This window comes from Pomacea canaliculata, linkage group LG4 (assembly GCF_003073045.1).
Source record: "Pomacea canaliculata isolate SZHN2017 linkage group LG4, ASM307304v1, whole genome shotgun sequence".
Lineage (NCBI taxonomy): Eukaryota > Metazoa > Mollusca > Gastropoda > Architaenioglossa > Ampullariidae > Pomacea > Pomacea canaliculata.
The window spans coordinates 21,936,020-21,948,817 of record NC_037593.1 but is presented as its reverse complement, the minus strand read 5'-3'; the positions used below and the strand labels follow the sequence as shown (position 1 = coordinate 21,948,817).

The 12,798-nt window shown below is 39.4% G+C and overlaps 2 protein-coding genes across 11 annotated transcripts in view; one reads left to right on the top strand and one right to left on the bottom strand.

Annotated features, from left to right (window-relative positions):
• The window catches only part of LOC112562156 (vacuolar protein sorting-associated protein 11 homolog), an 84,490-nt gene extending 81,975 nt beyond the window's left edge, over positions 1–2,515 (top strand). The window contains exons 26-27 of the mRNA XM_025235217.1: positions 425–491; positions 2,188–2,515. Of these exons, the coding sequence (XP_025091002.1) occupies positions 425–491; positions 2,188–2,274 (154 nt within the window). The 3' untranslated portion in view covers positions 2,275–2,515. The remainder of the gene's footprint in view (positions 1–424; positions 492–2,187) is intronic.
• A 1,266-nt stretch (positions 2,516–3,781) lies between these two features.
• LOC112562117 overlaps positions 3,782–12,798 on the bottom strand; it is a 32,161-nt gene continuing 23,144 nt past the window's right edge. For 3 of the 10 annotated variants that reach the window (XM_025235144.1, XM_025235143.1, XM_025235142.1), the window contains exons 2-4: positions 6,516–6,713; positions 5,104–5,206; positions 3,782–4,354 (exon numbers count right to left, since the gene is read on the bottom strand). In XM_025235144.1, the coding sequence (XP_025090929.1) occupies positions 3,847–4,354; positions 5,104–5,206; positions 6,516–6,609 (705 nt within the window). In that variant the 5' untranslated portion in view covers positions 6,610–6,713 and the 3' untranslated portion in view covers positions 3,782–3,846. Of the gene's footprint in view, positions 4,355–5,103; positions 5,207–6,515; positions 6,714–11,693; positions 11,813–12,351; positions 12,513–12,798 lie in introns of all 10 variants that reach the window. The other 7 variants (XR_003098789.1, XM_025235140.1, XR_003098788.1 and 4 more) reach the window with 6 other exon arrangements.

Sequence of the window (12,798 nt, the reverse complement as noted above, 5' to 3'; positions counted from 1 at the left end):
TCAGATTTGGTTGTCTGCAAGTGTTAGAAAATCTGGTAGTCAGCAGACTGGGTTCAGTAGGTAAATATGAGTGACGAAGTGTGCTACACCTCTTTCTTTCAATTTAGAGTTTGTTGCTAATGAGGAAGGGAACATCTAATGATAAAAGTAGCTAGTAAAGCTCATGTGTTCATGTCACAGGTGTTACAGTTACTACTTTTTGTTTATTTTACTGCTCTTATTTTGATTTCCCATTTTTTATGATCGCTTTCTCCTGATTCTCATCTCCCACAGTTACCATTACAATTACATTTTTAAGGTTATAATTGTATATACCAGTCTACTTTCATATAATTATTTTTGGAATTGGTTTTGATTAATCTACATTTTTTGTGCACATATGTATTAAATTATTTTGGAAAATATAATATTGTCTTTTCTCTAGAAAATTTATGGACATAATCCGAGCACAAGAACAGACACGAGATATTCATGAATCGTTTCACAACCAGGTTTGTCATATTTGCATGTAGGCAATGATAGTGGATTTCTCTGCTAATGTAATTCTTTTTTACTGTCTTATTTCTCACTTTTATAACCTCTTAAAGAATATATTATGCAGATTTATGTGTTTATAAGACAATTTGAAAGCCTATTATTGGAGATCAAGTTTTGTGCATAAGAGTTGCTTGTAATAGTAAGGCTTGTGTATTGTTTTTGTAGCAGTAATAGCTTCCTTTTGGGTTGTCAGAAAAGTCATGACACATTTTGCAATAGATGGCGCTAGTTCAACTTTGGAAGTACTAGAGTCCTTCACATCTGTAATATTGCTACATCATTTGATAGTTGAAAGTGCTAGCTTCATTCTAAAAAAAAATAATTGAGTGATTTGGTTGAGTTCTGGAGTTTTTACAACAAGATGAAGATGGAAGATCAAGCTGTGCATTTTTGCCATATTTTACTGTTTTGCTGCTGTAAAGAGAAGAACATGCATCAAGCTTGTGAAAAGTTGCACAAAGTTTCTGGTCACAAAGCTCTACAAGAAGGTCAATGCCAACAATTGTTTACCAAGTTCTATGCTGATGATTTCAACCTCAAGAACGGTCCTTTGTTATGGAGACTCACCAAGGTTAATGGCATTGCAAAGGCATTGATTGAGTCAAACCCATGTTACACGGTACAAGAGATTGCAGAAACATTTAACATTCATTATTTAAGCATTTACAACCACCTGAATAAGCTGAGATATTTAAGCAGGCTTGATATTTGGGTTCCTCATGAACTCAAAGATGTGCATTTAATGGCACATATAAACATCTGGGATATGCTAATTAAACATGAGGAAAATGATCCTTTTTTTGAAGCAAATGATAACTGACAATAAGAACTGGGTCATTTACAACAATGTGGTGTGCAAATAGTCTTGGTCTCAAAGTGAGGATTCGCCCCAAACAACATCAAAAGATAACATTAGTCAGAGGAAGTTTATGCACTCAGCATGAGGATTTTAAGAGTGCCATATATTTTTTAACTCCTACTAAGGAGCCAAACAACTAATTCAAATGTGCACTGTCGGCTTTTGGACAGTTTGAGTGAATCCATCAACCAGAAACATCCACATCCAGCATCATGTTCTATCATGACAACATCACCCATCAAAAGTTATTAGGGCTTGGGTGAGATATGTTGCCACACCCACCATACTCGCCTGACCTTGCGCCATCAGACTTCAACTTGCTTCGCTCTCTATAAAACTCCTTATGTGGTATAACGTTCAGTTCAGATGAGGTTATAAATCATTACCTTGTTCAGTTTTTTCCCAATAAAGTTAGGTCCCTCTATGAGCGAGAAATTATGAAGCTTGCTGAAAGATGACAGAAGGTTATCGAACAAAATGGGCAATATATAATTGATTGATCTTTGTTCTTCATATATATAAATGGCTATAGAAAAATATGTCATGACTTTTTCGACAATAGTTATAAGAATGTAGCACTTGACCTTATTGTTAGAATTGCATGTGTAAGTAGTGTTACAGACTTGAATTGTAAACATGAGAAAAAAACTGCTTTAATAGTGGTAGTTGAAATAATTTTTATTACAATTGCTGTAGCAGAGCTATCACCTATGTTGCCTGTGTCTATGCCATAAGCATGATCTTGTTAGCGTTTGTTTATGAAAGAAGGCTGTTGATCCACTATGTTGCAGCTGGAGAGAGCACCAGATGGTTTTGCTGTTGTTGCAGACTACTTTGGTCGTGGTCTTTTTAACAATCCCAAGGGAACCAAAGGCTAAGGAATGAATTCTTCCATGTTACTTGTGACATCCCTTTTCACCACCAAAAAACACTAATTTGTAATGGTAATATGAAACTTAAAGTCTGTAAGCAAAGCGCAGTCATTTGAACATTTTATTTTGTGGGATTTCAGGAGTGGTGATTATACAAGGTTAGCTTTTTATCAAGCTAATGTTTGAAAGGTTATTGTCTCTATTCGGGACACTTTAAATTTTTGATAATAAAAGATGTTAGAGATTGTGTTGTTTGTATCTTTTTTTTTAATGCTGAAAGATGTTAAGTTATATTTGTGACTGAGAGATGTTAAATCCAATATGACTATTCATCTTCTCTTGAAAAGAGAAATAATGCATAACATAACCAGTTGCTAAATCCATGATAAGTAACACTTGTACATGTAAAACATTTAAAGATCTTCCTGAGTGGTCTGAATTATACACAAGATAATAATAATAAATGCAAAAATTGTTAAGCGCACTCCTAAGTATGCTCTTAATGCTTAAGAACAAGAATGAAACATGGACTGCATCCAAGGGACAGAAAACAAATAACATATGAGCTATAAAAGAATAAACAACCATACTAAACGAAGAATAAAATCAAATGCAGAAAAACAGAGAGGAACCAAATGACAAGAACAACAGCTAAGAGTAACATGATATTGCAAAAGGAAGGGTGTGAAGGAGCAATGTTTACAGAAGAGGTGCGTTTTCAGTGAACGTTTAAAGGATTCAATAGTAGGTAGATGGCAGATATGGAAAGGGACAGAGTTCCATTGTTTTGCTGCACATTAACTAAAAATCCTGTGGCCAAATGTTTTGGCGACAGGAAGAGTAAGGAGACGATCATCAGACGAGGAGTGGAGTTGTCTAGCTGGGACATAAGGGAAGAGCAGTTCAGAGAAATAATCATTGCAGATGCCAGCAAAGAAATCAAAACACAGCACCGACAGTTTTGTACTGGACGCAAGAATGGATATGACACCAGTGTAGAAAAGGAAGGAGAGGGGCAGCATGGTCCCGTTTCCTAGCTCTATGTACCACATAGGAATTCTTTAAAGATACTTTTTAAAAGGTAGGAAAGTAGCAGGTCTTTCAGATGCTAAAAGACTAGCTCTGCCACCATTAGTACCACCAAAACCAAAACAAAGCCACTTTTTCTGATGAGTGAAAGTGAAGGTGGATGAATGGGCTGTTTTGTCAAAATCCCAGTCATAGCCATAACTCGTCCATCATTATCTAGTGTTTGATGTTGCTTTTCCGTCTTGCATTCTACTGCTTTGTTTTACATGTCACTTCCGACATATTTCTTACAGAGAGTTCCTGTCTTGTACAGTCAGCACTGACAAAGATAAAAAAGAACAAACCCCATTGGACTTGTAGTAATTTTAACTGCGATAGAAGGTCATACTAATTAATGGTAGGAGTCAATATGTTCAAGACAAATTTGCAAAGCCATATACAAGTACCTGTCACACAATTAGCATCAAAGAAACAATCTTTCTCATGACAGTCTTGAAAATCCTTTAATCCCTATTCTTGGTGCAAGTCTCTGTGATATTCTTCAGCACCTTATCCATTTTCCCCACTTCCTTCTTCCTGGTTGCCTTGGGTTTCAGTGATAACTGGGGTCTTGAGACTTACTGGCCCATGGGAGCCTGGTATCATAAGATCAAACTTGTCCTCATCAAAGCCATTTGATGTAACTTGCTCATGGGAAATGTTTGTCCCTACTGCCTGAGATCTAGCGTTTTGAGACTGTGAGCGCAGGTTTTTATTCAGAAGCTGTGTAACATTGTTTGCTCTTTCGAATTTGGAATCATAAGAAGCAGCTTTTAAGTTGAAATGGCGCTTCTGGGTGGAAGAAATAAAGTGGACATCCATCTTATTCCTGTGTGACTCACAATCTGGATCTGGATTGCAGAAAGGCCCACAGAAAAAAAGTCCCAAATGACAGCAGCGACACAAGGCATCGTGCACATAGCATAAGGCAGAGGCAAGGTGGCAACATCCCTTATAACTTCCACAGCATCCCCAGTCTTTACCATCAAGACCCCACCCAGCGCCATCTGGGCATTTCCTGTAACCATTCCAAATTACCAAGTACTTTTGTTTGCATTTTGAAAACAATGTTTCATTTCTTAATGTGTCTAGGGTGCAACACTAATGGAAATGATGCAGCAGCCTCATCTGTTCCAGGAGGGCTGAAATATGTATTTCTCTCACCTTTGCAAGTAAACCTATATATCACAATCTGTATAATTATAAGGGTAGTAATATCTTTTCTGTTAAGCCTTTTTGTCAACGTTTTCTGCAAAGTTTAAATTACTGCCATTTCTTGTATTTCACAGCATTCTTTGTTTACAATGTGGATACTCAGGACTGTAGTTTGTTATGTATTATGCTATTGATATCTGTTGGATGGATTGGGGGTAGAGCTACATTCACACAAGTATTTTTTTCAAAATGGATGAGGACTGGCTGTGGTGTGTAACAAAAACATCAAAATTGTTAGCAGGCCTATTTAAATTTTAGATTAGGCTATGCCACCCTAAGTGCTCATTTAGAGTCTTCTCATTCTCATCACAGATTGTGATAATATTACAAATATTTTTTAAAACAAATTGACGATGAAAATAAAAGCACATTTTGCAGATGTGTTTAATAGCAGTTCTATGCAAGTGACATACCTGGCTTCTTGGGTTGGTACTAAGTCTTATATTTAACATCAAAAGTACAGTATTTTATTTCTGCTTTCCATTAAGATGTAAAATGATTTTTAAATTTATTTTCATTAAAATTTTAAAAAGAAAAATGATAAAGACTCACGGGCAGCATCCTAAGTGACATGCACGCAGGATAGCAATTGTTTTAATGTCAAGATCTTGTCGATCACTACCATCCACAATTGAAATGTCAGAGAGTGGCAAACCTGTGATTATAAGCACATAAGGGTCATGTTTAGAGGAGTGCTTGCAATAAAAGAACGGGTAAACAATTCTGCAATAATTGAAATAATGCTGTTGAGAGGTTAATGTCTGATAAATTCACTGTAATTCATAGGCAATTATGTGATTATGTGAATAAAAGTGTGTGAAATATGGAAATGGTGGAAGGAAGCTGGTGTTTGATGTGTAGATACATGGTATGAAGTAAGAAAAGATGTAAAGACTTGTATGTATACCTTTAGGTCTGTATAAGTACATAGAAGCAGAAGCAATAATTTAAAGAGATTACATGGTGCATTTTCTCATGTTTGGGATGATGTCATTTACAACAGAAAACAACTTATGTACATGTAAGCATGTCAAGCAGGGGCTGAAAAAATTTCTCTAGTCTAAATTTGTCCAAACACATTAGTTTTGTATTGTCATCTCTAGCTGTCAATAAAGTTATCTATTTTTGCTTTTATTAAAAGTATTTTTTCTTAGAATGTGAAGGTGCACATCTTTCTCATTGCTCGCTTGTAATAACATACTACTGATCCTACTAAGGCTCAACACCCTTTACAATCATGATACACACCTGCCCCCCCCTCCCAGCAGACACTTAAAAGCGAAGCAACACACATATACATAAAATTACAGGTATAAATATAATCCTTCTCACCCATATAGCAAGAACACATATATGTTGAAACAACAAGCAAAAGGAGAACTATTTAAGGAAATGTCAGATGAAAGAAATAATTGTTTAGCTAAGATTTGTAACTGCTAACTGAAGGCACATTTCAAAGCACAGTGGACAGAAAGTCCCAGAAAACTTCTGTGCACAAACTGTCTTGTTTTGAGATGCTATGAGCTCAACTTATATTTCAGAATGAAAAATTAAGTATTTGATGTTAATGTTTCTCAACAAAAATCTTTTCCTTCATGACATCCCAAAACATTTATACTTGAAAATGATATTCTCAGTTGCCGATTTACTTCACCTGTTTGTGCAGTATTTGGTTAATTTGACTTCAGATCTCCATGACATCACTCATCATCAGACAGGTTTAATGCTTACTAATATCTAGTCTTTACCGACCGGTCTGAATGGCTTTACACTTTGATGAGAACTTAATTTATAAATACATTAGAGTAGAATGTTCCTTGCACTGCGGCAGATATCCCATCAGAATATCAGATACTGTAACTCACTTTGAATAAACAGACAAATCAGATGACAATCCATGTGCACACTGACTACCATTTTGCAATAATGATATTGAAGTATACCACTGAGTACAGTATGCTTACCATTCAGATGTGTAGCAACTTGTTGAACATGCAAGTTGAGAAACAGGAGTGCTGCAAAGCAACCACAATATTGTTGGCTGTGTTTGGCAGCCATGAATCACTGGCAGAAGTGTTGAGGCAGTTGTTACCAATATATTGTGCAATCAGGGGCAAGAGATACCTCTTTGCAAAATTTGGTGAAGCCACAAGACCATCTTGCTGAAGAAACCAAAGGTTTTGATTAGGATAAATTATTAAGTGTCAAAGATAAACATGAATTCAGGATGCATGTGCCTGTTCTATAAGCCACATGTCACAAAGTTTAACAGGTACTGATGTAGTGATGGATTGTCACTGAATAAAGAGGAAATATCTAGCTTGCAAACTAATTGAGACCGTTTAAATCACATGGCAGAATGATTTTGATATTGCAAGATGAACCTGTTAATAGGCATCTATATTTGAAACATTCAAAGGCATGAACAATTGAAACATGTGAAAAACCTTTTTATTCCTGTGTGAGATTTGTTTGTTGTATTATTCTTACATCAGATCTCAAGCTATTCAAATCCCGTCACACCATCCCCTCAAAAAAAATACTGAAGAGAACATAATTCGACAGTGGAAGAAACTAATACACCAATTCAGACTGAATCAGTTTATAAATGGTGAGGGACTATTTGCCAGTTTCCGAAATGCAGTGTTTTGAGAGAAAGTGCTGTCTCTGAAATAGGAACTAGGATTTCATAAACATTAGTATCTCCTCTGCGTGTTAAAGTGAAATATATGAATTTATAGCAATTTTATGCATCAGAAGTGGATGTGAGCAAACTGTTTTTGATCCTATTACAATCTCTCGAGAAACTATGTAACATTCCATAATTATGATTACTGCACTGTTGGGTAGGCCGTGATCGTCACACTGTAGGATAGACTGTGATCAATAGATTGTGAGATGGATCATGTATATTGTATACTACAGGTTTAACTACTTGAGAAAAGAACGGAGATTATTGGCTCAGATCGTGGGAAATAGTCCATTGTGCTTAGCGTAACATGCCGCTAATTAAAAACATTCTGCAGCCTTTTATGTAACGTAGATCTTTAATGAAATGCTAATGAAGATTATTTTTTGTGAAGCTAGAGTAATAACACTTTCATCAATGCAAAAAGAAAATGAATTTGAAAAAATTCTGCCAGTTAGTTTTCTCACGTTAGTCTTTGACTTTCTTTCCTTGAAAACAGAAAAAACTACAGTGTCAAGTATCAAGTGTACTATTTACACAGAAGCTCAGCGCTACAGCACTCGTCCCCGATGAAGGAGGGATCGTACGGTCAGGGGTCTGTAACTATCATCTTATACTGCAGTAGTGTAGGAACCAGGGGACAAAGGGGGCAGCCGTCCCCTCAAAAAACGATGCTAAGGGGTAACAGTATCCCCCCAACCCCGGCCCCATGCTTAAGATGTGATCCTTCACAAAGTACAAAAAACGGTAAAGGAGTCGAGAGAGACAAATGACAAATCTTTATATTTACGAGGGTAACAGAATAAACAAAAGTTGTGCTTTTTTACATCTACCTCTCTATCTAAAGAAAGGAAACAGATTTGTTTGTTTGTTCGATCAACGCCGCGCTAGCAACTAAGGCTAGATCACGGCAACAAAAAGTAATCTTACCTTTAAAAGTTTTGGGACAAAATTAAATCACCCGAGTTAAATAACATGTACATTCCTTTTTTTTAAAAAAAACAACACAGGAAGTAAAAACATAATCTAAAAGAGTGGGTATAAGTGTAAAAAGAAACGTTGTAGTCCCGAAAGGCCACCAACAAACCAAAAAAACCAAGAGGCAACAGTTATCACGACATGAAAATCTAAAATCTATCCTCCTTAAAAATGTAAAGACTGTCCCCAAGGCTTTTCCCAAAAAACCAGCAGAGACTACCATCTCTGAGCGTCGCATCAGCTGTAGGCAGCAAGTCTGAGGGAGGCCCGTTCTACCGAACGCAGCACGCTACTTGCTGGCACTTACAGTCTGGAACCGTGGAAGTGAGGAAGGGGTCTCCGTCCTCGCAGACGTCAAGGAGGTACACCGTCAGAACCGGCAACAGCAACTCTGCCACCCGCTGCCTGAGGCAACCGCCGGGAGTAGTGATTACTGTTCCTGTGTACCTCTGGGGTCTTGGACGTCTGGAGACCACTGTCGCCTGAAATCGTCGCCGTATCTGCGTCCGTTGCCTGGGGCAACCAGAGGAGCAGCAATGCCGGTGAGCTAGGGACAGTGCGTCAGGAAACTCACTCCCAACGTCGTCGCCATCGTCATTGCCAGGGGCATCGGTCTGTGACGGGTCATCTCAGCCAGTAGTGACAGTAGTGTGCCAAGGCAGGTCTGTGGCTGTCCACTACTGGTTGTCTAGAGGCAGTCTGTCGTGAACGACGCTGCCGTATGAGAACTGTCCAAGACTGATGAACTGTACGCTTCAGGGGGGAGCGTTCGTCGTATGCAGATTCAGAGTGATAGAAGGAAAGTGTATTTTGTTTCCTTTACATTCTTTTACATTTTTGTGACCTGATGATAGTCCGTGTATTTAGAGACCAATCTTGCGTCTCGTATAAGTCAACCTTAATTTCCTTGTAATTATAATTTGTTTGTTGTGCAACTGTCTTGTCAGTTGTGTTTGCGCACGCGGGTGAGAGTGTCTGTACGCGTGCGGACGTGTGAACGGGCGGATGAGAGTGTGAGGGTGAAAGAGGGCGGAGCGAGCCAGCCAGAGTGACCCCTTTCCCCTGGGGCGAGTGAGACCCATCCATCTACAGCCGCCTCCGTATCATCACACGCAGCCTTCTAGCAAAGCTAGGCCACGACCAGCCAGTAGAAAAAGTCCGGGACAAAGAGGTGTGTTGGTATGATGGGCCGCAACTCATCGGGGACCTCAGCCTCCAGGATCCCATCCTCTCCCGAAACGGCTCACCCTACACTGCAAACGCAGGGGGTCTAAAAATGACATAAAAACATGATGGGAAACAAAAACGCAGGAGAAAGACCAGTGTATACGGAAGATAGGTCGTTGCAATGCTGTACAGCGATTTCAAATCCCAGGTTGTCTGTGACACGGAGCTCACAGACCCCTTTAACGCCAGTACTGGGGTGAAGCAGGGCTGCATGCTGTCACCGTTCCTCTTCATCCTGCCATGGACTGGATCATGAAGACTTCCACCGACAGTGAAACGAGAGGGATCAGATGGACCATGACTATGACAGCAACAACAAGCTATAACTATAACTTAATTTGCGGGACTTTTCTGATGACATTGCCCTGCTGTCACATCACCACCAAGACATGCAGGAAGAAAGAAATGCCTTCTCAGAAAGAGTTGGAAACCTTGGCTTGAAGGTCAGCGCAAAGAAAACGAAAAGTATGAGAATGAACGCCAGAGTTCAAGACAGCATCAAACTAAATGGAGAAGAGATTGAGGAAGTTGACAGTTTCACCTGTCTTGGGTCCAAAATGTCAAACACCGAGGACGCGGAGGTGGAGATTTGAGCCTTACCGGTGAAAGCCAGCCAGGCCTTCGCCTCACTCAGGAGCACATGGAAGGCGAAAAACATCAGCCAGAAGATCAAGCTGAGAATCTTCAAGTCAAATGTGATCAGCAGCCTCCTTTACAGATCAGAATCTTGGAAGATGACCAAAACCATCAGTAACAAGCTTGTCGTCTTCCAAAACAGATGCCTCAGGCGCCTACTTAACATCTGTTGGCCAAATACCATCACCAGACGGCCGAAGAAAACGAGGCCGCCCGAAGGAAACTTGGAAAAGAGCAGTGGATAGGGAGATGAAAGGAAAGGGCTGGACATGGGGTCACTTGGAGCGGGTTTCAGCCGATCGACATCGGTGGCGGACTCTGGTTGAGGCCTTATGTGCAACCTGATGCACGAAGAGGGGGGGGGGGAATTGGTGTTTTACGCCGTGTCAGCAACTAAGGCTATATTACGGCAAGCAGCCAGCCCTGTAAACAGATGCCACGTGCAGAGAAAGATCAGCGTGCCCGAGACGAGAAATGAACTCAGGGCAGCCAACCTTCACTGTATTGGTGACAGGCGCTAACCGTTGCGCCACCGGACCGCTCTGATGCACGGAGGAATAGAACAGTGGTTCTCAAACTTTTTCGGACCGCGGACCACTTTACTTAAGTAAAAGCTATGGCGGACCACCAAGGCCTAAGTAAAAAATATGGCGGACCACCAAGGTATAAAAATCAGTCTGTACTATGAATTTCAAATTTAAATTGCCGCATTTGTTTCATTTTAATTCAAAACTAAATGTCCTTTTGTAAAAGTAGTATAGTAATAAGTTGACATAAAACTACCTCGTTCTTTGTAATTAAAATGTTAATGCGAGGAATGCATCACTTTGTTTAAAGTTTAAACATCACTTTGCTGACATATGACGACTGTCAGCCGCGGACCACCTGACTTATGCCCGCGGACCACTAGTGGTCCACGGACCACACTTTGAGAACCACTGGAATAGAAGATAGGAAAGATAAAACTGTAGTATGACAGGGAGATATTTGTTTAGAAGAAGAACAGAGATGAACTTCAGGGAGAAAAAACAAAAGAAAAAAGGGTGGGACAACTTAGTGACCCCGCCAGAGAGAAGGGGGGATGTTCATCCCTGACACAAGAAGCCGGGCCCACGGGTACAAAAGGAAAAAGAAACACTACTACAAAGCAAGTGCATTAATCAACAAAGACCCGTAGTGTTTGTTGGGGGGGGGGGGGTTGGGGGTGCAAATTTTGAATGTTATTAATATGATTATAAAGTTTATTTTATTTTTAATGTTACTTAATTTCTTATGATTTCAACAACCGGGTGAATCATTTTTAATGAGTTGTGTATTTTGTGAAGTTGCTTTGTCGTTTAACACTGAAAGCAGCATCTGTTGTGAGCATGACTACACTCACGCATTCCTACGATTTTTTCCTGTAAAGTGCAAGTGCAAATATAATTCACTGTCAGCATTGGGTTTGCCCCCCTCTTCCCCCCAAACCCCCAAAGCCATCTTCCTATGCATCTGTACTGCGAAATCACTGTTACTAGAATGCTGGACGCTTCCTGTTTGTCTTATCTCGCCCATGGTACACTATTAAGTAGTCAGGAGCGAAATACCTTACTATAAGGTCCTGTACACTCACCTTACCTGTCGCACAGCGTCACCTGTTGGTAGTTCTGTTCTAATATCGTGTCTTCGTGGGCACGCTAAGGTGCTGTGCAGACTGTCACTTCAACAAGTATTGCTTTGAGCAATGTGCCACTATAATGAATGTAATCAGTATATAAGTGATCAGTAAATCTGAACATGTCACACCACTTCTTCACTCTCTTCATTGGCTTCAAGTTAATGCCAGAATAGACTACAAGCACTCATCTCTATGCTCTGGATTCTTTGAAGGCTTCTCCCCTCACTACTTTACTGAAATCTTGTCTGTCCACACTTCTGCCCGAAACCTTCGCTTCTCATCAGACTCCTGTATTCTTTCCTCCCTCCCACAAAGACATACATACAACGGACGTTCTTTGTGCTGCTAAGCAGTGGAAATCTCTTCCACATCAAATTCGCCACTCTGACTACAAGGCTACATTCAAAAGCTCTCTGAAAATATATATTTTCACAAACTATAAATCATATATCCATAAATTACTATTTTTAACTCCCTAGCAATACTGTGTCATGTTAACCATCATGTAATGACTCTATCTTACACTGTTTATAGTATTTACATCCCTTCATCCATTGCTCTACGTTCTACTCTTGTACCTCATCTTTATGTTGTTCAGTGTACCTATACATACCTCACTGCATGTCCACTGGCTGTTCTGTTATCTTTTCATTTATCAATATTGGTCTGCACAGAGAGTGCGATCTATCTTGGTCGTGATGCTTCGCGTTGTAAGTTCACATTATTGTAAGCAGCTGAGAGCCTAAGTGCTAAAATGACGTCAAAGGTTATGACCTTTTTTCAAAACAAAAAACCAGAAACACCCAAGTCTGCAGGAATTTCCCTATAACTTAATTTTAGTATATCAAATGGCCCAAGGATGAGTACGTGTAATGAAAAGACCATTTCGTTTTCTAGTAACATCTGAGACCTTTTCGATTATGTAGTGGTCTATTATGTTCTGTAAATAGAAATAAATACCCATAATTGTGGTAATACCATCCATGATTTTTGCGAACCTACGGTTATCACATGCGTAAGTATGAATTAGAAGTAGGAATATTTTCAATGGACATCAGCA